The following is a 24,199-nucleotide window of genomic DNA, read 5'->3' on the forward strand; positions in this document are numbered from 1 at the left end:
GTGACTGAGAGATTTAGACAAATGCATCTTAGAAGCTGAACAAATTAATATGGGTTCCATGCCAGGTTCAGTTAACTTGCTTCTAGATTCCTAGTTCATCTTCCTCCTAAGAATCTGGCAATTAAAAAATCAGGCTTTGAGTTGTAGCTTTTAGGGGAAAAGCTTTACCTTAAAATTTAAGTCTCTCAGATTTACTTTAACTCTTCACAATTGCTTAATATTATAAAGGGACAAAGTATAACTTTATTCTGAGGAGTCCAGCAAGTGTAGTTTAATGAAGTGACCAAAGTTAACATCACCAATAATCAAGTCAACTGGATCATTTGCCTCCTGACATGGTGCACTGGGAATAACACAATTCTAACTGCGTAAATGAACTTATCCATAAAACAGAAACAGAGTTATAGGAGAAGAAAACAAACTTTTGATTAGGGAGTAAGGAGGGGGGATAAATTGGAAGATTGGGATTGACATATACACACTACTTATACCAAATGAATAACTAAAAGGACCTACTATATAGGACAGGGAACTCTACTCAGTACTCAGTACTCTACTCAATACTCAGTACTGACCTATATAGCAAAAGAATTTTTAAAAGAGTTGACATATTTGTATATAAAACTGATTCACTTTGCTGTACCCTGTACCCCTGAAATTAACACAACATTGTAAATCAACTATACTCCAACAAAAATGTTTTTAAATGCAAACCCTAACATATAGTGTTCCTACCAAAAATGCATAACCTGAGTTCGATCCTGAAAAAACATCAGCTAAATCTGAAGTGAGGAGCATTTTATAAATATCTACATTCTTCAAAAATTACATCTTAAAATACAAATAAAGAATAAGGAACTGTCCAAAGTAGAAGATTTAAAGAGATATGATGACTAAATGAAATGCATGATCTTAGATTGAATTCTCTACTGAATGGTTGTGAGGAGGGGAAGGATTGTTATGAAGAAACTTGAATATAGGCTGCAAATTATGAAATGGTATTATAAAGATGCTGTTATTTTCTGAATGTAACCATTGTACTATGGCCATGCATGAGAATGAGCTTATTCTTAGGAAATAAAGGAATATAACATCTGCAATATATTCTCAAAAGGTCCAAGAAATACTATATAAACATAGAGGGAGAAGGCACGATAAAGCAAATGTCACAAAATGTTAATAATTGGTAAATCTGGATTACCAATGCATGGGAGTTCTTTCTAAAATTCTTTCAATTCTTCTTTAAAATTATTCTAAATTGTAAAATATCTAACCCTATTTTTAAAACACAAAGCTATTAAGACATGAAAGACATGAAAAGTTATTGTTTTCAATACCCACTATCTTGGTTAATAATATTAGGGAGTCCTAGCAGTCCAAGGGGTTGCAAAGAGTCAGACATGACTGAGAGACTGAACTGACTGAGAACAAAAAAAAGATGTTTATCTCTTAGCAAACTAAGAATACAGATCATTAGAGCTACTCATTAAACAGACAGTTTTAAGTGTTCATGGACATGTTCAAAATAGACACTTTTCCAGAGTGTTTTTCTGTTGTTTTTTTATTTTTTTCACGGCCATGTCACATGGCATGTGGGATCTTAATTCCCCAACCAAGGATTGAAACCAAGTACCCTGCAGTGGAAGGGCAGAGTCTTAATGACTGGGCCACCAGGGAAGTCCCCAGAGTGTTGTTCTTTTACGGTAGTTTCATTGGAAATGTCTGAGGTTTGAGATTGTCTCAAGTGGATATTTTTAACCACCTAACATCTAGAAAGGTAAACTTCGAAAAGCAGGACCTGTACTATACATGTTGTTGTTGTTCAGTCACTAAGTTGTGTCTGACTCTTTGTGACCCCATGGACTGCACACACTAGGCTTCCCTGTCCTTCACTATCTCCCAGAGTTTGTTCCAACTCATGTACATTGAGTTGGTGATGGTATCTAGTCACCTCATCCTTTCACCCCCTTCTCCTCCTGTCCTCAATCTTTCCCAGCATTAGGGTCTTTTCCAGTAAGTCGGCTCTTCACTTCAGGTGGCCAAAGTATTGGAGCTTCAGTTTCAGCATCAGTCCTTCCAATGAATATTTAGAGTTGATTTCCTTTAGGATTGACTGGTTTGATCTTCTTGCAGTCCGAGGGACTCTCCAAAGTCTTCTCCAGCACCACAATTTGAAAGCATCAATTCTTTGGCACTCAATCTTCACATCTGTACATGACTACTAGAAAACCATACCTTTGACTATACAGACCTTTGTTGGCAAAGTGATGTCTTTGCTTTTTAATACACTAAGTTTTTCATGGAGGAGAGAGAAAAGGCTGGCTTAAAAATCAACATTAAAAAAACTAAGATCGTGTTATCTAGTTCCATCATTTCATGGAAAATAGAAGGGAAAAAGGTGGAAATAGTGACAGACTTCATTTTCTTGGGCTCCAAAATCACTGCAGATGGAGACTGCAGCCATGAAATTAAAAGCTTGATCCTTAGAAAGAAAGCTATGACAAACCTAGACAGCATACCATGCATGATGCTCTCCAGATCCAAAGATTCATGGCTCCTCTACAAAGTCATTCAGCATCATTGGACTCCCATTGCATGTCAGGTGCCACATTATTTGTGGGCTGATTCACAACACAACCATGGTTTCCAATAAGTTGCCAGTTCATAAATAGATCACTTCCAGCCCAGATGTCTCTCCTTAGCTGCAGCTCCACATGGGCCACAGCCTACTCTATCTCTTCACTGGATGCCTGACAGGCATCTTAGCCTGCACCTGCCAAACTGCACTCTAAATCTGTGTATCCTCCAGTCTTTCTTTCAATAAATATGGAATCCTTCTAGTTGATTCAGGGAGAAACATTGGAGTCACCTCTGCCATCTTCCATTGTATCACCACGACAACCTAACCATTACCAAGTCCTCTTGATCCTATCTCTAAATATATCTTCACCTACTTTTTTCATCTCCATCTAAGAAAGACAAATAATTTACTGATTAAGATCATGAAGTATGGAATCAGATTACTTGGATTGAAATGCAAGCTCCAATCTCTCGGCTGTGTGTCCCTAGACACATTACTTTGCTTCATTGTGCCTCAGTTTCTTTATATGTAAAATTTGGATCAGTGATAGTATCTATTTCTTTTTAAATTTATTTTATTTTTGACTGCACTGGGTCCTTGTTGCTGCACAGCCTTTCTCTAGTTGCAGCAAGCAGGGTCTACTCTCTAGTTGCTGTGTGTAGGCTTCTCATTGCAATGGCTTCTCTTGTTGCAAAGCCTCTAGGGCATGCAGGCTTCAGTAGTTGCAGCTCTCAGGCTCAGTAGTTGCGGCTCACAGGCAATAAAGTGTGAGCTCGGTAGCTGTGGTGCACAGGCTTAGTTGCTCCACAGCATGTAGAATCTTCCCAGACCAGGGGGTCGAATCTTTGTTCCCTGCATTGGCAGGCAGATTCTTAGCCACTAAACCACAGGGCAGCCCTATTTCATAGGATTATTATAGTAACTACTCGGTAAATGCTGAATACTACTGTCTCCTTTGCCACCACTCTGATCCAAATAATCATCACCTGTCAGCCTCTTATTTATCTCTGTAATTCCACAGTTGTACCTCTCTGATCAATACTACTAGAGGATCTTTATTTCAAACACTGGTGAAAATATGTTATTTCCCTGCTTAACGTGTTTCAGTGGCTTTCCACTGCCTTTGAATATAATCTGAACACATTCCAAAGGCTACATGCCCCTGCATAACCAAGCCTAGTGATTCTCCAAATTTTGACAGCTGAAGACCACATGATAGGCAGTCATTTGACACACTGCTGCAAATCTCAGGTTAAGAAAAAGACAAAACTCATACCAATATTAAAGAATAAAAGTATAATTTTAAAGTGATAACAATTACATGTAAATGAGAAGTAGAATATTGTTTGCAGTTTTCTACCAAGTCATCCAGCTCCATGCCCACTTTCATCAGTTTCCATCCACATATAGGTGACTTATTTTCTTCTACTTTATCTCTAATAAACTGTACAATCCTAAATCACAATTGAATCAGAATTGTAGATATCAGGAATGGCAATCAAGGATGGACCTGTCAGAGCACTTAAAACTGAATTAAGCAGAGAATCCAAAAATTATATGATAATTTTTTGCTGAAGATCACTTTCAAAGCTCTGTCAGATGCTAAATGAAGGAGTACATCAGACATGAGAGTAGAAAGGTTAGCAATTTGAACCAATTTCAAATCTGACAGCATCCAATGCTAACAGCATCTATTCATCTTCTAGTATAGCATTTAGATATGGCTTGCAAATAATACATAATCATTTTTATCTGGGACCAGTGAAGAACACCATCATGTACTGGGGGGAAAAAAACAGATTCTCAGCAGTGGAGACTTCTTCACTATAGGTCAATCTTTGTAATCAATCCTGCCATTTCACATTTAAAATGTTGAAATTTTGGCTTTCAAATAATGGATCAGGCTGTTTGACATTCTGATATCACTGAGATATACCACTTGAAAATAGATTTCAATGATAAAGCTGTCATTATCAGATCAAGAAGAAATACTTTTATCTCTTTCCTCATTGCAAAAGCTTGTGAAAACCTTTCCTCTCACCAACAATTCTCCCTCTGTCTTCTGAATCTTTATTTTCCTATTTATTAGGTCATTATCATTGGCATAAAAAACTATGCTGTTATTCCTTTATTTAAAAGAGTAACTTAAAATAAAGGCTGTGAAAAGAGACAAAGAAGGACACTACATAATGATCAAGGGATCAATTGAAGAAGATACAACAACTATAAATATATATGCACCCAACATAGGAGCACCCCAATATGTAAGGCAAATGCTAACAAATATGAAAGGGGAAGTTAACAATAACACAATAATAGTGGGAGACTTTAATACCCCACTCACACCTATGGATAGATCAACCAAACAGAAAATTAACAAGGAAACACAAACTTTAAATGACACAATGGACCAGCTAGACCTAATTGATATCTGTAGGACATTTCACCCCAAAACAATCAATTTCACCTTTTTCTCAAGTGCACATGGAACCTTCTCCAGGATAGATAACATCCTGGGCCATAAATCTAGCCTCGGTAAATTCAAAAAAATTTAAATCATTCCAATCATCTTTTCTGACCACAATGCAGTAAGATTAGAACTCAATTACAGGGAAAAAAACTATTAAAAATTCCAACATATGGAGGCTAAACAACACGCTTCTGAATAACCAACAAATCATAGAAGAAATCAAAAAAGAAATCAAAATATGCCTAGAAACGAATGAAAACGAAAACACAACAACCCAAAACTTATGGGACACTGTAAAAGCAGTGCTAATGGGAAGGTTCATAGCAATACAGGCTTACCTCAAGAGACAAGAAAAAAGTCAAATAAATAACCTAACTCTACACCTAAAGCAACTAGAGAAGGAAGAAATGAAGAACCCCAGGGTTAGTAGAAGGAAAGAAATCTTAAAAATTAGGGCAGAAATAAATGTTAAAGAAACAAAAGAGACCATAGCAAAAATCAACAAAGTTAAAAGCTGGTTTTTTGAGAAGATAAATAAAACTGATAAACCATTAGCCAGACTCATCAAGAAATAAAGGGAGAAGAATCAAATCAACAAAATTAGAAATGAAAATGGAGAGATCAAAACAAAGAACACAAAAATACAAAGGATCATAAGAGACTACTACCAGCAGCTATATGCCAATAAATGGGACAACTTGGAAGAAATGGACAAATCCTTAGAAAAGTATAACTTTCCAAAACTGAACCAGGAAGAAACAGAAGATCTTAACAGACCCATCACAAGCACGGAAATTGAAACTATAATCAGAAATCTTCCAGCAAACAAAAGTCCAGGACCAAATGGCTTCACAGCAGAATTCTACCACAAATTTAGAGAAGAGCTAACACCTATCTTACTCAAACTCTTCCAGAAAATTGCAGAAGGCAAACTTCCAAACTCATTCTATGAGGCCACCATCACCCTAATACCAAAACCAGACAAAGATGCCACAAAAAAAGAAAACTACGGCCAATATCACTGATAAACATAGATGCAAAAATCCTTAACAAAATTCTAGCAAACAGAATCCAACAACATATTAAAAAGATCATAAGTCATGACCAAGTGGACTTTATCCCAGGAATGTAAGGATTCTTCAATATCCGCAAATCAATCAATGTAATACACCACATTAACAAATTGAAAGATAAAAACCATATGGTTATCTCAATAGATGCCGAAAAGGCCTTTGACAAAACTCAACATCCATTTATGATAAAAACTCTTCAGAAAGCAGGAATAGAAGGCACACACCTCAACATAATAAAAGCTATATAAGACAAATCCACAGCAAACATTAACCTCAATGGTGAAAAATTGAAAGCATTTCCCCTAATGTCAGGAACAAGGCAAGGGTGCCGACTCTCACCACTACTATTCAACATAGCTTTGGAAGTTTTGGCCACAGCAATTAGAGCAGAAAAAGAAATAAAAGGAATCCATACAGGAAAAGAAGAAAAACTCTCACTGTTTGCAGATGACATGATCCTCTACATAGAAAACCCTAAAGACTCTACCAGAAAATTACTAGAGCTAATCAATGAATATAGTAAAGTTGCAGGATATAAAATTAACACACAGAAATCCCTTGCATTCCTATACACTAACAATGAGAAAACAGAAAGAGAAATTAAGGAAACAATATCATTCACCATTGTAATGAAAAGAATAAAATACTTAGGAATATATCTACCTAAAGAAACAAAAGACTTATATATAGAAAACTATAAAACCCTGATGAGAGAAATCAAAGAGGACACAAATAGATGGAGAAATATACCGTGTTCATGGATTGGAAGAATCAGTATAGTGAAAATGAGTATACCACCCAAAGCAATCTATACATTCAATGCAATCCCTATCAAGCTACCAATGGTATTTTTCACAGAACTAGAACAAATAATTTCACAATTTCTATGGAAATACAAAAAACCTCGAATAGCCAAAGCAATCTTGAGAAAGAAGAATGGAACTGGAGGAATCAACCTGCCTGACTTCAGGCTCTACTACAAAGCCACAGTCATCAAGACAGTATGGTACTGGCACAAAGACAGAAATATAGATCAATGGAACAAAATAGAAAGCCCAGAGATAAATCCACGCACCTATGGACACCTTATCTTCAACAAAGGAGGCAAGAATATACAATGGAGAAAAGACGATCTCTTTAACAAGTGGTGCTGGGAAAACTGGTCAACCACTTATAAAAGAATGAAACTAGAACACTTTCTAACACCATACACAAAAATAAACTCAAAATGGATTAATGATCTATTGTAAGACCAGAAACTATAAAACTCCTAGAGGAGAACATAGGCAAAACACTCTCTGACATAAACCACAGCAGAATCCTCTATGACCCACCTCCCAGAATATTGGAAATAAAAGCAAAAACAAACAAATGGGGCCTAATTAAAATTTAAAGCTTCTGCACAACAAAGGAAACTATACACAAGGTGAAAAGACAGCCTTCAGAATGGGAGAAAATAATAGCAAACAAAGCAATGGACAAACAATTAATCTCAAAAATATACAAGCAACTCCTACAGCTCAATTCCAGAAAAATAAACGACCCAATTAAAAACTGGGCCAAAGAACTAAACAGACATTTCTCCAAAGAAGAAATACAGATGGCTAACAAACACAGGAAAAGATGTTCAACATCACTCATTATTAGAGAAATGCAAATCAAAACCACAGTGAGGTACCATTTCATGCCAGTCAGAATGGCTGCTATCCAAAAGACTACAAGCAATAAATGCTGGAGAGGGTGTGGAGAAAAGGGAACACTCTTGCACTGTTGGTGGGAATGCAAACTAGTACAGCCACTATGGAGAACAGTGTGGCGATTCCTCAAAAAACTGGAAATAGAACTGCCATACGACCCAGCAATCCCACTGCTGGGCAAACACACCAAGGAAATCAGAATTGAAAGAGACACATGTACCGCAATGTTCATCGCAGCACTGTTTATAATAGCCAGGACATGGGAGACATCTAGATGTCCATCAGCAGACGAATGGATAAGAAAGCTGTGGTACATATACACAATGTAATATTACTCAGCCATTAAAAAGAATACATTTGAATCAGTTCTAATGAGGTGGATGAAACTAGAGCCCATTATACAGAGTGAAGTAAGTCAGAAAGAAAAACACCAATACAGTATACTAACACATATATATGGAATTTAGAAAAATGGTAATGATAACCCTATATGGGAGACAGCAAAAGAGACACAGATGTATAGAACAGTCTTTTGGACTCTGTGGGAGAAGGCGAGGGTGGGATGATCTGAGAGAATAGCATTGAAACATGTATATTATCATTTGTGAAACAGATCGCCAGTCCAGGTTCGATGCATGAGACAAATGCTCAGGGCTGGTGCACTGGGATGACCCAGAGGGATGGGATGGGGAGGGAGATGGGAGAGGGGTTCAGGATCGGGAACACATGTAAACCCATGGCTGATTCATATCAATGTATGGCAAAAACCACTACAATTTTGTAAAGTAATTAGCCTCCAACTAAAATAAATAATTTTTTTTAAAAGAGAGAAAAAAAGGAAAAAAATAAAAGAGTAAGAACTGGGACCCCCCTCCCCTAGTGGTTCAGTGGTTAAGACTCCATACTTCCCCTGCAGGGGACACCAGTTCAATCCCTGGTTATGGAAACTTAGATCCGGCATGCTTCTCGGAGTGGCCGAATAAAAAGATAAAATAAAATATCTTTTTAAAAAAGAATATGAAACTTTAATTTCTCTGATCTATCTTTTAAACCACTCCAGTCAGTTTAACGTTCCCACAAACTTCACCAAAATCACTCTTGTCAAGATTACCAGGGACACTGATGTTGCAAAATCCCCCAGTCAGTTGTCTGTCCTCCTCTTACTTGAATGTTAGCAGCATTTGGCACTGTTGATTACTACATCCTTGGGAAACACCTTCCTCATTTGGTCTCCTGGACACCATGTGTCCTTAAGTTCCTCCTTGAGGGGCTCTCCTTGCTCCTCTCAATCTCCTTTGTGCTTCTAACCTCAAGAGGGTTCTCCTTTCTCCAGGGAGGCAAATCTATACCCTAAGCCTCAGTTCTCCTTTAAAATCCAGGACTATATATGTCTCTGTCCAATAGATACATCATTTCCAAAACTGAAATCTTGACCTTAGTTACTCTTAAATCTCCACTCACAGTCCCAGTTAATGGAAGTGTTATTTTTCTGGTTTCTCAGACCAAAATCATCAGGGTTCATCCTTGATTCATCTTGTTCTCTCACAGCCTGCATACCATCCTTCAGATCACTACTGTACCCATAACACAAGCTCTTGTCTCATTTTCCCTCTGGCCCAAGCCACCAACATATTTCAACTGGATTATTGCTATTGATCTCCTTGCTTTCATCCTCCAGTAATTTCCAGTCTATGTTCCCCACGGAAGCTAGGGTGATCCTTTTAAAATATGCCCAGTTAGAAGCCACAGAAAGGTACAAGAGCAAATGCAGAGTTCCGGAGAAGAGCGAGGAGAGATAAGAAAGACTTCTTAAGTGAACAATGCAAAGAAATAGAGGAAAACAGTAGAGTGGGAAAGACTAGACATTTCTTCAAGAAAATTGGAGATACCAGGACAACATTGCATGCAAAGATGGGCACAATAAAGGGTAGAAACTGTAAGGACCTAAAGGAAGCAGAAGAGATTAAGAAGAGGTGGCAAGAATACACAGAAGAACAAAAGAGATCTTAATGACCCGGATAACTTACAATGGTGTGATCACTCACTTAGAGCCAGACCCTGGAGTGTGAAGTCAAGTGGGCCTTAGGAAATATCACTACGAATAAAACTAGTGGAGCTGATGGAATTCCAGCTGAGCTATTTCAAATCCTGAAAGATGATGCTGTGAAAGTGCTACAGTAAATAAGCCAGCAAATTTGGAAAACTCAGCAGTGACCACAGGACTGGAAAAGGTCAGTTTTCATTCCAATCCCAAAGAAGAGCAATGCCAAAAAGTGTTCAAACTACCACACAATTGCACTCATGTCACATGCTAGCAAGGTAATGCTCAAAATCCTCCAAGCTAGGCTTCAACAGTACATGAACCTAGAACTTCCAGATGTACAAGCTGGATTTAGAAAAGGCAGAGAAACCAGAGACCAAATGCCAACATCCATTGGATCATGAAAAAGCAAGAAAACTCCAGAAAAACACCTGCTTCATTGACTACACTAAAGCCTTTGATGGTGTGGATCACAGCAAACTGTGGGAAATTCTAAAAGAGATGGGAATACCAGACCACCTTACCTGCTTCCTGAGAAACCTGTATGCAGGTCAAGAAGCAACAGCTAGAACCATACATGGAACAATGGACTGGTACAAAACTGGGAAAGGAGTACATCAAGGCTATATACTGTCTCATTGCTTATTTAACTTATATGCAGTATACATCATATGAAAGGCCAAGCTGGATGAAGCACAAGCTGGAATCAAAATTACTGGGAGAAATATCAATAACCTCAGATATGCAGATGACACCACCCTTATGGCAGAAAGCAAAGAGGAACTAAAGAGCCTCTTGATGAAGGTGAAAGAGGAGAGTGAAAAAGCTGACTTAAAGCTCAACATTCAAAAAACAAAGATCATGGCATCTGGTCCCATCACTTCATGGCAAATAGATGGGGAAACAATGGTAACAGTGACAGAGTTTATAGTCTTGGGCTCCAAAATCACTGTGGATGTTGACTGCAGCCATGAAATTAAAAGATGCTTGCTCCTTGGAAGCAAAGCTATGACCAACATAGACAGTATATTAAAAAGCAGAGACATTACTTTGCTGACAATGGTCCATATAGTCAAAGTTATGGTTTTTCCAGTAATCATGTATAGCTGTGAGAGTTGGACCATAAAGAAGGCTGAGCCCTGAAGAATTGATGTTTTTGAATTGTAATGCTGGAGAAGACTCTGGAGCATCCCTTGGACAGAAAGGAGATCCAATAAGTCAATCCTGAATGATATCAGTCCTGAACATTCATTGGAAGGACTGATGTTGAAGCTGAAACTCCAATTCTTTGGCCACCTGATGTGAAGAGCTGACTCATTGGAAAAGACTCTGATGCTGGGTAAGACTGAAGGCAGGAGGAGAAGGGGACAACAGAGGATGAGATGGTTGGATGGCATCACTGACTCTATGGACATGAGTTTGAGCAAATTCTGGTAGGTGGTAAAGGATGGGAAAGCCTGCCATGCTGCAGTCCATGATGTCGCAAAGAGTCAGACATGACTGAGTAACTGAACAAGAACAAGTACCCCATAGAATAGCCCTCTTCTTCTCCAATTCCTCATTTGATTTTTCTAGCATAACTGTGAGAGAAGCTATGTCATACCAGTGTCAATTGTAGAGTTATGTCTGAGGTTAAAAAAAGGCTTAAGGAAAGACAGTGAGAAGTCTAAATTTCTGCAAAGTTATATCAAACCAATTGAACCATCACTTCATTTTATGGAATCTGCTTCTTTCAGTATACTCAGGCCTGCATCTAAAATCACAGAAAGTTTACCTAATCAGGCTTCACAAATCTCATCCCCCCAACCAGATTTTGAAGGCTCACATTTACTCTAAAGGAGCTTTCCGTAATGACATAAAGGGAATTTCAACATTTTTAAAACAGATCTTCAGTCCAGAATAATTTAAGATTTAAGCACTGTACTGATTCCGGTAGTGTAAGAAATACTAGGAATAACTGTATGAGACTGATGTCAAATGAAGAAAAAAGAACTTTAGAAATGGATTTAGTTATTCTCCTACAATGTTGTTATTCATCCAATTGATTTGGTCTGGTAACAGTATCTCTCATGTTTTCATGGCATAGAGAATGTGATGGCTTAATTTTCTGAACATATATTGTGTCCAAAATATATTTTAAAGAAAGGAATAGAGTGGGAAAAATTGTATTTTGTTTTTGTTTGTTTTTTTTTCAAGTGGTATCAAAGGTAGTCAATACACCTGACAATAAGTTTTTGTACCCAAAGTAGGAGGAAACAGACATTTCCTATTATGGGCCAAATTTACCTACTGGAAAAAACAAAACAAAAATTAAGCCAAACAAATGACTTCAATGACTTCTATTCTATATCAAATCAAGAAATTGTGGCTATAGTCACACATCTAAGCAATAATGTTGCAGATTACTATTCCAATCCTCTTTTGATTATGCAATAGATAGCCATGAAAACAAACAAGAGAGAAGAATATTTAATATTCATCCTTGGAATCAACTGCAGAGATCATATACTATGAAATATAGTGCTTTATCAACACCTTCAGTAAGAATAAAAATAAATATATAGAAATGGTCTGAAGAACCAGAGTTCAGAAACTGATAGGTTATCCCATGTGGTTTATATAATCCCTGCAAACAGAGCAAATGAGGCATGGATTGTAGGGCACAGCACTAAATGCTACTGCATGTTATGGGCTCTTAAAAGGTCAAAGATTATAATTGGTGGGTAGAATTGAATGTAGGACACTCACTATGACTCAACCATTCATTCTTAACACAGGCAAGAGCGTCCTGCAGCCAAAGCGCTTGTGGGAATCGTGGCTCTGCTACTTCCTAGGGATGTGAACTTAATCTCTGTTTTAGCAATCCTATCTGTAAGGTGAGAAGTTTTGGTACCCTTAGCATAGAGTTGTGGTAAGGATTATGTATGTTAATATATGCTAACACACACAGTCATATTATTATCATCATCATTACTACCACCAATTGTATTCATTATTATTATTACTTTTTTTTTCCACTTCTTTTCCTAACATCAATATCTAGAATTTCCTCCCTCATTCCCCTTCTCCATTTTCAGCCCTGTGATTCCATGGGCACAAGTTGTGCAGCTTGATTGGCTTAAATCTATCAGCATATCTCACTTAACCCAAGTCAGAGAAGAACTTGTGAGGAAATACCAAGATATACAGTCTCCTCCCTAACAGGCTGGGTGACTGAGGAGAGGAAGGGAAACTTACCTCCATCATGTCTGTGGAGTGGCAGAGAGATGCCAAGGGCCATTTTGTAGAGCCTGTTGTTGTTCAGTCGCTCAGTCATGTCTGACTCTTTGCGTCCCCATGGACTACAGCACGCCAGTCTTCCTTGTCCTTCACCATTGCCTGGACCTTGCTTAAACTCATGTCCATTGAGTCAGTGATGCCATCCAAGCATCTCATCCTTTGTCATCCCCTTCGCCTCCTGCCTTCAATCTTTCCCAGCATCAGAGTCTTTTCTAATGAGTCAGCTCTTTGCATCAGGTAGCCAAAGTATTGGAGTTTCAGCTTCAGCATCAGTCCTTCCAGTGAATATTCAGGGTTGATTTCCTTTAGGATTGACTGGCTGGATCTCCTTGCAGTCCAAGGGACTCTCAAAAGTCTTCTCTAACACCGCAGTTCAAAAGCATCAATTCTTCAGCACTCAGCTTTCTTTATGGTCGAGCTCTCACATCCGTACATGACTACTTGGAAAAACCATAGCTTTGATTAGACGGACCTTTGTTGGCAAACTAATGTCTCTGCTTTTTAATATGCTGTCTAGGTTTGTCATAGTTTTGCTTCCAAGGAGCAAATGTCTTTTAATTTTGCAGCTGCAGTCACCATTTGCAGTGATTTTGGAGCCCAAGAAACTCAAGTTTCTCACTGTTTCCATCATTTCCCCCACCTATTTGCCATGAAGTGATGGGCCCAGATGCCATGATCTTCTTTTTTTGAGTGTTGAGTTTTAAGTCAGATTTTTCACTCTCCTCTTTCATGTTCATCAACAGCTTGAGGATGGAACTAACCCAGAAGTAGGAGGCCAAGAACGGATCCTACTGACAACATTAATCTTGGATTAGTCAAACCCAGTAATAGTAAATCTCAGTTACATAACTATAAATGGCTTTTAGCTTAAGTTAGTTGGAGTCCAGCGATGTTCCCTAGATCTTTCTATATATTTATAACTATGTCTAGAGATGTGAAGAGTTTATTTTTATTTAAAAGGCAAAAATTAATTATTTATTGAGGATTTTTTATAGTCTACCCAAATAGGGGTTTAAGTGACTTCTATCTAGTTCTTAACCATATGTCTTAGTCTGTTTGGGCTACTATAACATAATACTAGACTGTTACAAACAACAGAAATTTATTTCTCATAGTTCTGAAGTCTAGGTAGTCCAAGATCAAGGTTCTAATAGATTTGGTGTCTAGTGGGAGTCCACTTCCTGGTCCATAGACAGCTGTCTCCTTGCTGTGTCCTCACATGGTAGGAGAGGCAAGGAAGCCCTCTTATAAAAGAGCTCTAATAAAGGCACTAACCCCATTCATAAGGGCTTCATCCTCGTGATCTAACCACCTTGCAAGACCCTACTTTCAAACCCCATCACATTGGGAATAAGATTTCCACATATAAATCTTGAGGGGACACAAACATTCAGTCTATAGTGTCATGTAAAAACAGAAGCATAAGTTTGAACAGAAAATCAACTCGTTATAATCACGTGTCTGGAATGCTCCTCCAACATTTCATACCTTTGTTAAGCAGGCATAGACTTATTAAGCAAGTCTTCTCTTTATACATTGTCTTAAATACCACATGGCAAAGCACAGTGTATCTAAGACTTCCCTATCCATCTTTCAGGCACTAACCAGGGCTCCTTCATGTGCAAATAATAGAAATACATCCCAAGTTATTTTCAATCAAAATAGGAATGCATTGGAGTATTCAAAAGGGAAATCCAGAGCTGTGTTAAGAATAGCTGGATCCAAGGGCTCAAATTGTGTGACCTGGAATCTGTTTTTCTCTCTATGTTTCAGCTATGTTTCTCCATAGTATCAATATAATGATTTAAAGTCTTAGCTCTAGAAGAAAGCTGCCAGACTTAGAATCCTGGATCCACTACTTCTTAGCTGTCTGACACTAACAAATCACCTGATTTCACTTAGCCTCAGTTCTTTAATCATAGAAATGGAGTTAATAATAAAGTTCACCTCATAAGTTTTTAGGGGAGGATTAAGCAGTTATAAAATAAAAATTACTTTATCACCCTTATTATTATCAGCATCAGGCAGGATCTTTACAGCTGGTGGCAAATAATGGCCCCAACAACAAGTTTATGTGATCCTTAGAGAAGTTTTAGGGAAGAAGAGCATCTCTTTCCAGAGAGAATCAGCTGGAGCCCTAAAAATAATTCTCATCAACCATTCTTGGATCATATGCCCACTCCTGCAGTAGAATATGGGGTTAGCCCCAGATGAGCAAATTGGACTGAGGATAAAAAAGAGCAGAAGGAAAATTGCTATCATCAAATGAGGAAAGATATCTTAGATAGGAAAAAACAACAAATGTTACAGAGCCAACCACACCTTAATTATTAAAATAGTAAATAATAGCTGTAGCTGTTTTATAGAGTGAACAATAATAGTCATGAAAAGGATGCAGCCTGTGAGCCATGTTATAAAGAAAATTCCTTTATTATTTAGAAAGTTCTTCCAGATTCAATGAGATTGAGATTTGGAAAGATTTTGAAACACAATAAAAATGAAAGTCCAACAGAAATAAATCTTTTGGTACTTGGAGTTTGCTATGTGTTGGAATCAGACAAGAATGTTTCATCAATGTGGGCATTTTTAAAGGATTATCTTTCTTTGATATGGAAAAGTGAAATAAAGATAGATAAAAAAAGTACACCTGAAATTTACAAAAACAAAACCACTCTAAGTATTGAATATATTGTCAATTTTCCCATTATCATCAGTAAAAATAATATGATTTTATCATACAAAATTAAAGTAAGAAGAAGTTACTTTTAAACTTCCAGAGCATACAAAGGAGATATGCATCTCACAAAATTAATTATAAGTCTTTTAGTTTTCCAAAAAGTGAGGTAAAGTACAAAATGATTACCAAGTATAATATAATCAAAAACAAAAGATGCACACTAGAAACCACTACTTAACATTTTTGAAATACCCATAGTGCTTTTAATAAATCAGCACAATAAAGAGTGAATAGAAGAACAACAAAAAAAGAAAATTGCATAAAATTGTCTGGAATTCTCACATCACAAGAATTCTCCATCTTAACAACTCTTACTGTCAAGGGACTGATTTTCTAGGGCACTCAACCTGAAAACCACATGTCCTTCTACATAATGACTCCATCCATACTGTGCCCAGGGTTGCTAGCATTATAATCATAGAAGACTTTCTCTTCTTTCCTCTCTCCTGGGAATTTTTATAGACTTGTTTGAAGGTGTTTTCTTTCCCCTAACTCTCTTTCTGCTTATCCCACTGGGAGCTGGTTTTCAGATCTTGCCTCTCAGTCCCTGTCATGCACAAGCTCTGAATCTGAGACTTAAGCTGTGATCGCAGCTCATGCTTAGCAGTCTTTTTGTCTCTTTTTTTCTGACCCATAATTTTTGCACACAAATCAATTAGCACATGGGTGTTCAAGAAAGACAAACAGATACATTAAGTCTACAGAGTAGAATTGTGTTTCCTCTGCATTTAGTGTTTCACCACAAGGAGTTGGTTGGTAACCTGCAGACTCTCAGGAGGACTCATTTTTGTGTTGAATCCAGTCACAACCAAAATGTCTCCTCGTACATAATATATCTTGTACGTATTATGTCTTGTATATATCCCATATCACCTGTTATTGTTGACAGGAACTTCAAGTCCTCAATCCACGTATATTAATTTTTTATATAACAATAATGCATCCTAAGCAGAGGTCAAATTTCAAGTTTTCTAACAGAGAAAAAAAATGTACACCAATCTTTCTCATTCTCCCAACAGACCCCACATGCAAAGCAGGCAACAGAAGGGACAAGGCCCAGAGCTCACAGAAGGTCAGCCTATGGCAGTGACACTGTGATGCTAGTTCACTCAAACAATGACCGATCCAGTGACCTTAGCCTTCTTGGGCCCATATCACTAACCTGTTGAAATAATCATCAAGGATCTTTGTTAGACCCTAAGATGGCTATTTCCAGCAACTATTTCCTGCTCCATGACCTTGATGGATGAACAACCTAATACCACTTCAATCTCAAATTTCTCCACCTTCCAAAATATATCTTTCCAGTCTGTAAGATCAGGAATCAATGTAAAATTTCTTTCTAAACTGTTCTCTTTCTCCAGATTTTCTGGATAGAGGGAACTTCAAAGTTCCCTAACCTCTTAGTTTCTATGGAGGGAGACCAAAACATTAGATCATCTACTGGACTCTTTCTGGAACAAGGCTTTGTTTTCAGAATTAAGGTATGCAATAGTGAAACAGAGAAGATATACACACACACACACACACACACACACCCCTCAACCATTACTAGTCAAATTGGCCTCTTCTTTCCTAAAACAGAAAGAAGTTTCCATCTGTCTTAGATCTGAAAGTAATCTATTTCTATCAGAATTAAGAGATTTGGGAAAGAAAGAAAATTCCTTCAAGAAAGAAAAATGAAAGCCATTTCTGGAACTATAAGAAGATCATATCCAAGAAGACGTGGCTGATATATGATTATGATATGATATATGATATGATATGACACAGACAATGGCCAGAGGCTGAGTACAGGTAGCCTGACAGATTGAAAAACACAAATCCAGAAGGGTCCCTGGTGGCACTGGACTTGGGGAGGAGCAGTTCCAGTCCATACTTACCCCAGGACAGCCTGTTAACTTTTAGTAGTTCTCCAATTAATCTTGAGGTTTGGTCCCAGTGTGGTATTTAGGTCATATCCCCTAAAACTATTCAGTCTTCCTACCTCACGCCATACCCTCCACCTCTGGAGGCCTGACTTCCATATTAGCCCCACAGAGGGCTTTCTCTGGGGCTTCCCAGGTGACTCTAGTGGTAAAGAATCCTTCTGCCAATGCAGGAGACATAAGAGATGCGGGTTCGATCCTTGGGTGGGGAAGATCTCCTGATGAAGGACATGGCAACCCACTATAGTATTCCTGCCTGGAGAATCCCCATGGATAGAGGAGCCTGACAAACTATAGTCCACAGGGTCACTACCGTCCATGGGGTCACGAACGGTTGGATGTGACTGAAGTGACATAGCACACAGGCACATACAGGCTTTCTCTGGAATGGGAGTGACTCATGGATGGGCTGGGCTTGCCAGAATCATGGGAACCAAAACACATCCCACGTTCCTAAGCCTGAAGTCTTAACAGTCTCCTATGCAGAGGCTAGTCCAGAACCAGAGTATCTGACCCAATTGCATTATTTCCCTGTATAATTTCTAGTTTCAAGCACAAAAAGGAAAAAAAAAAAGGCAAGGGAGAAAATCTGGGCTCTTTTATTAAAGTCAGACTAAAACTGGAATCAATCAGAGAAATCAGAATTTTATGCAAAAATACTCTGTCGGCATTTGGGAAAACTCATCTGAAGCCAAAGCTCACAGGACAAGAGGAAGTCAGGGAATTAAGGTCTCTTGGGAAAAGCAGGAAATATCGCCCAGCAAGATTTCACCATGTACTGTTAAGTTTGTGTAACTTGGTGCTTGAGGTAAACCAGATAATTAATGGCTACAAAACCACCACTCAGTTGTTGACATGGCCCAAGATCCTAAAGTAGGCATCTGGTAAAGCATATTTTAGCAAATGGTCTTCAAACCTCTTCTAAACTCATACCTATAAACTTTTGAAATTAAAATATATTCTTGACCACTCTATCTAGACAAGTAGTCACAATTGTATTGACTCATGGACCTATAAGAACAACACTGAATTTACTTTTTTTATTTACTTTTATTACTTTTTTATTTACTTAAAAAAATATTTTTTTAAGATTCTAATATTCTGATTCAGATCAGTTTTTAATGTTTAAAGAGTTATTCTCACATGGACAACATGATCCATATAATCAGCAGGTTAATAAAATTCTAACTTTTTTGACCATTTTTACTAGGATGTCATAAACATTTTCCCCTATAAATATTCACTTTGGCCATGGAGGGGATGTGGTTGAAGAACAGTAAATACCAATGAAACAAGTTTAACTTGAGAAATACAGCATTGGCATGATCCATCTTTGCATGTAATCCAATCCGTCAGGTTGGATTTTAAGTCAGTGGTAAAAGACCCATAATTGGTTGCTTCAGCTCTCTTAAATGTCTGTTAAACTGCAACCCACGTAGAAATCAGCTTGGACTTAAATATCTGTGTCTGCTGGCACACTGTTTAGGTTTATACACAGATATAGCAAAATTTCACCCAATTTGATTTCCCGTTCTTTTCCCAGGGTTTATTTGTAATGGAGGAACACAGACTGGGCAGCCACGTTTGAGAACTCCATATCTGAACGGAGTATTTACTCCGTGCCACATTTACTGCTGGCAGGTTCAAGGTCAAAGGCAGAACCTCCTCAATGTTCTGCCAGACATATCATCACATGGTGCTCAAAGTGACCTTACTCATCTTCAGGATGGATTTCTTGACACTATCAATCACTCCTTTACCTGCACAGATTTGTTTGGCTGCTGCCTTCACACTTGAGCCGATTGTAATTTTATTATTACAATTGTATTTTGTAATGTATTATTTTGTAAATGCATTATTACAATTGTAATTTATGTTATTAGATATTCCAGATGTTTCACATAAACTAAATGAAAATGAAATTATAAATCACATGCAGTTGTAGGTGCCTTCAAATGTTTCAGATTGGCACTAAACATGAAACAATTCAACTTTCATACTTCTTACTTAACCTCTACTAACCTATCTCTGGTTGTTTAAACTATCTCAACTTTTCAGGCTGTTCATCAATATTTAGTTCTCACCTTCTTCGCACATGGTAGGATCGTACTTCTGACCCTCGTGTTGGGTAGCATGGGAATGTGACTTACTTTGACCAATGAATGAACAGAAGTGTCACTTCCAGAGTAAAGCTTTAAGAGTCAATGTATAATAGACTATTACTCAGCCATAAAAAGAATGAGATAATACCATTTGTGGCAACATGGGTGGACCTAGAGATTATCATACTAGGTGAAGTAAGCCACACAAATATCATATGATATTGCTTATACGTGGAATTGGAAACAAAGATACAAAACAGAAAACAAACAAGGTTTCTGTTCTACACATGCATTCATTTGATTTTTTGAAGATTCCACCTATATGTGAACACACAATATTTGTCTTTCTTTGACTTATTTCACTAAGCATAATCTCTAGGTCCATCCACATTGTTGCAAATGGCTGAATTTCATTTTTTATGGTTGAATAATATTCCATGATATATATATATCATATATATGTGATATATATGATATATATATATGTGAGAGAGATATATTTATATGTGATATATATAAAACACATCTTCTTAATCCAATCACCTGGTCATGGACACTTGGTTTGCTTCCACATGTTGACTATTATAAACAATGCTATTATGAACAATGGGGTACCTGTATCTTTTCCAATTAGTGTTTTCATTTTTTTCCAGATATATACCAAAGAATGGAATTGATAGATCATATGGTAACTCTGTGTCGAACAAGTGTATTGATGCCATTTTTACAACAGCATTCCTTGTTAAATAAGGTATATACATGTTTCTTTGGCCTTTTTTGGGCTTCCCTGGCAGCTCAGTCAGTAAAGAAACTGCTGCAGTGCAGGAGACCCAGGTTCAATCCCGAGGTCAGGAAGATCCCCTGGAGAAGGAAATGGCAGCCCACTCCAGTATTCTTGCCTGGAGAATCCTATAGACACAGGAGCCGGGGGGGGCTACAGTCTATGGGGTCGCAAGAGTTGGACACGACTTAGCGACTAAACTGCCACCGCCATGGTAACTCTACTTTTACATTTTTGAGGAAACTCTATACTGTTTTTCATAGTGGCAGCATCAATTTACATTTCCCCCAACACTGTACAAAGGTTCCCTTTTCTCCACTTCCTTACCAACATTTGTTGCTTGTAAACTTTTTATGATAGCCATTCTAACAGGTGTGAAGTGATACCTCATTGAAATACATGTTATTTTAAATTATTGAGCACTGGGAGTTGCTATAGCAACATAATTTGGTAGAAACACAACAACCTAACCAAAACATCATCTTTCTATAGAAAAGAAATATTGGGACACTAAACACTATGGGAAATGTTACTACAATCCAACACAGAAGTAATATGAGAATATATTGATAATACAGTAGCATATGTATGTGAATATATATATTATTGATGCATGAGTGAGTGCACATGTGCTCAGTTGTATTCGACTCTTTGCAACCCCATGGGCTGTAGTACACCAGGCTCCCCTGTCCAAGGAATTTTCCAGGCAAGAATACTGGAGTGGTCTGCCATTTCCTACTCCAGGGGATATTCCTGACCCAAGAATCAAATCACATCTCTTGCATCTCCTGCATTGGCAGGAGAATTCTTAATAGCCACTTATAAAAACAGACTTCTCACCCTACCCCTGCAAAAAAAAAAAAAAAAACCCTCCTCAAATCAACTGGATAATCTGAATTCTTAAAATCAATTCTCAAAAATCTCAAAGAAACACACAGTTCCCGCATCAAAAACGTACTTGACCCATTTGTCAGAAACACTTGCAGAGTTCCACTTCTTTTCTAAGATTGAGTACATTAATCAGACTCAGTGCTTCAGAGGGGCTTCGTTTTGAGTGACCCAACAGACAAATAAATTAGGCGCCAATGGCTCCTTTGTAATTGAAGAGGACCAGGCTGACCAAGGGGAGAAGACTAAATCAAAAATGGAACTGTTCAAGAAAAAGCAGCATTTGGAGACCTGAAACAAACCAATAAAGCTCTCCCACACACTCTCACTTCCAAAAGTAAGGGTGAGCCAAGACATGTGTGTTTATTCGCTAATAAGAAGATGTAAACATCCCACATCTGATTGATTTCTTATGTGCCACAACCATAAAAATGTTTGTGTCTGGAATACACGTACGAGTGTTGAGCTCAAATGTGGCAGCTTATAAACCTGATCACGCATCTTAAACCTACAATCTACAAGAACATTTCCCTTTGAAACAATGAAACTCTGGAAGGTTTTCTTCTTTATTGCCCAGACAAATTTCTTACGGTTTCTCATTTAAGTATGTGAAGAACTGTCCAGTTTTAATTTGCAGAGCTTTTAACGGGTGACTCAGTGAGGAATGATGTCATATATTATCCTACAACGACTGGTGTGGTTCCCTGTGTTTCTGTGGCGGACAGTACTCCCGGGTTTTCATCCTTTCGTCAGCCTCTTCCCAGCCAGCCACAGGCAAACAGGCTCCCCAGCCCTGGATGAAACAGGAAGTCTGACAGCTTGAGTCTGCAGTGGGACCCCTAGTGTTTTCCCACTCCATGTCCTGGCAGCGTTCCCCAGAAGTACAAACACACACACACAGAGCTCCCATTGTTGCAGCCTTCTCCAGCCCACTGATCCTAATATGGAATGCAGCAGGAAACCCATGATTTCCTGACACTCGCAAGCTGGAGGAAGCAAGGAAAAACTCCATTAAAAAAGCCCAGCTTTCCTCCATGTTAGATGTGCAGTGGAAAATGGGGAAGATTTAGCAAAATTCCACAGTGTCTTCAGTCAGGCTTGGAGAACAGGGGACCAGAGTGAAACCCTCGAGCTGTTGAAATCTCTAGACTCCCAGGAAGCCCCTAGAATTCAGGGAAGATGAGGATTTCTTAACTTGAACTGATGGGGGAAAGGGACAGATGCTTTTAATCACTCTCCCCAGTGTGTTACCTGTCCCGATCAGTATGGTAAGTGAGAGGGCATGTGCCAGCCACCTCGGACGAGTCTGCAGGATCCCAGTTACCCCGAGTAAGGCAGAGTGATCTCAAGCCTGCCGCGGGCTTCATGGGCTTTGGAAGAAGTGGGAGAAGCAACAACCACAGCACAGTCACAGCAGCTGGAGCCGCGAGCATGAACTGCCAGGAGGGAAATGACAGCAGCTGTGGCTGCGGTGGCCATGAGGAGAAAAAGATGCTCAAGTGTGTGGTGGTGGGGGACGGCGCCGTGGGCAAGACCTGCCTGCTGATGAGCTACGCCAACGACGCCTTCCCCGAGGAATACGTGCCCACTGTGTTCGATCACTACGCAGGTAAGAAAAGTGGGAAAGCCACCCCTGTGTATGGGACACATGGCGTGGGAGGTGATATCCCTGCTTCAGAGGGGCCTGGCTTATCTCCATTGTCAGTACTGGGTGCAGGCCTGGCAGGAGCCAGGTAGCTGGGCGTCACAGCAACCAAAGTCTTTGCTGTTGTTAGAACAACTTGTATATCACTTTAACTGTAACCCTTTTCTCTGCTTAAACCAAATGAATAATGCGGGGGAAATACCCTGAATTGCCCTCTAGACTTTGGGGCTAGAGATGTTACTTAATATTTGCCTGAAGATTCATCAACTTTCTTTAATGTGAACATTATAAAATGTAGTATAATTGCAACATAGTTCTTTTTAACTTTTCGTTTTGTATTGGGGTATAGCTGATTCACAATGTGGTGCGTCACAATTCTCTTTTACAAAAAAAAAAAAAAAACACTAGTTACACAACTGGTGAAAGAAGTGTTCTTGACACTTCTCGTATATTCACCCCATGCCATTTATAAATGAAATGCTGAGATTAGTAGCATTAGAACATTCATTTTTCCATAACAATTGGTGCTATCCTGATGTACTTTCATTTTCCTGTGGAAGTAGATTGAAGAAAAAGTATTCAAAGATTTTAAATATCCGTTAGGCAATCTGTATTTTGAATTAAAAGAGAAATTTTTAATCAATATGTTTTAAAAGTAAAAATAAAGATTAATATAAAATTTCTTAATTATTTCAACATATGTCCCAAAAGCACAAAATATGGCATAAGATATTTTGAGGTCTGACAGTTAAGATACTGTAGTTACAACTTAATTCTTTCAGTTATGTTGAGTGTTCCAAAGTTTGTCATATGATCACTTATCTAATCTTTTCCACTTTGACTCTTATTTTTCTCTTCTCTAAAGTAAATCTTATTAAACTTCTTAAAAGCAAATTCATAAAATGCTTCAATTTACAATAGCCTAGATTTTATAACTTTTTGGAATATGATGAACTGCTTGATCACTATAAGATCAG

General features: G+C 38.2%; 1 protein-coding gene across 1 annotated transcript in view; it reads left to right on the plus strand.

Moving 5' to 3' along the window:
- Positions 1-22,551: 22,551 nt before the first annotated feature.
- The window catches only part of RHOJ (ras homolog family member J), a 93,089-nt gene continuing 91,441 nt past the window's right edge, over positions 22,552-24,199 (plus strand). Inside the window, exon 1 of the mRNA XM_081509831.1 lies at positions 22,552-23,186. Within this exon, the coding sequence (XP_081365957.1) occupies positions 22,943-23,186 (244 nt within the window). The 5' untranslated portion in view covers positions 22,552-22,942. The remainder of the gene's footprint in view (positions 23,187-24,199) is intronic.

The sequence above is a fragment of the Giraffa tippelskirchi genome, chromosome 7 (genome assembly GCF_054371585.1).
Source record: "Giraffa tippelskirchi isolate mGirTip1 chromosome 7, T2T-mGirTip1v1.2.pri, whole genome shotgun sequence".
Taxonomy (NCBI): Eukaryota; Metazoa; Chordata; class Mammalia; order Artiodactyla; family Giraffidae; genus Giraffa; species Giraffa tippelskirchi.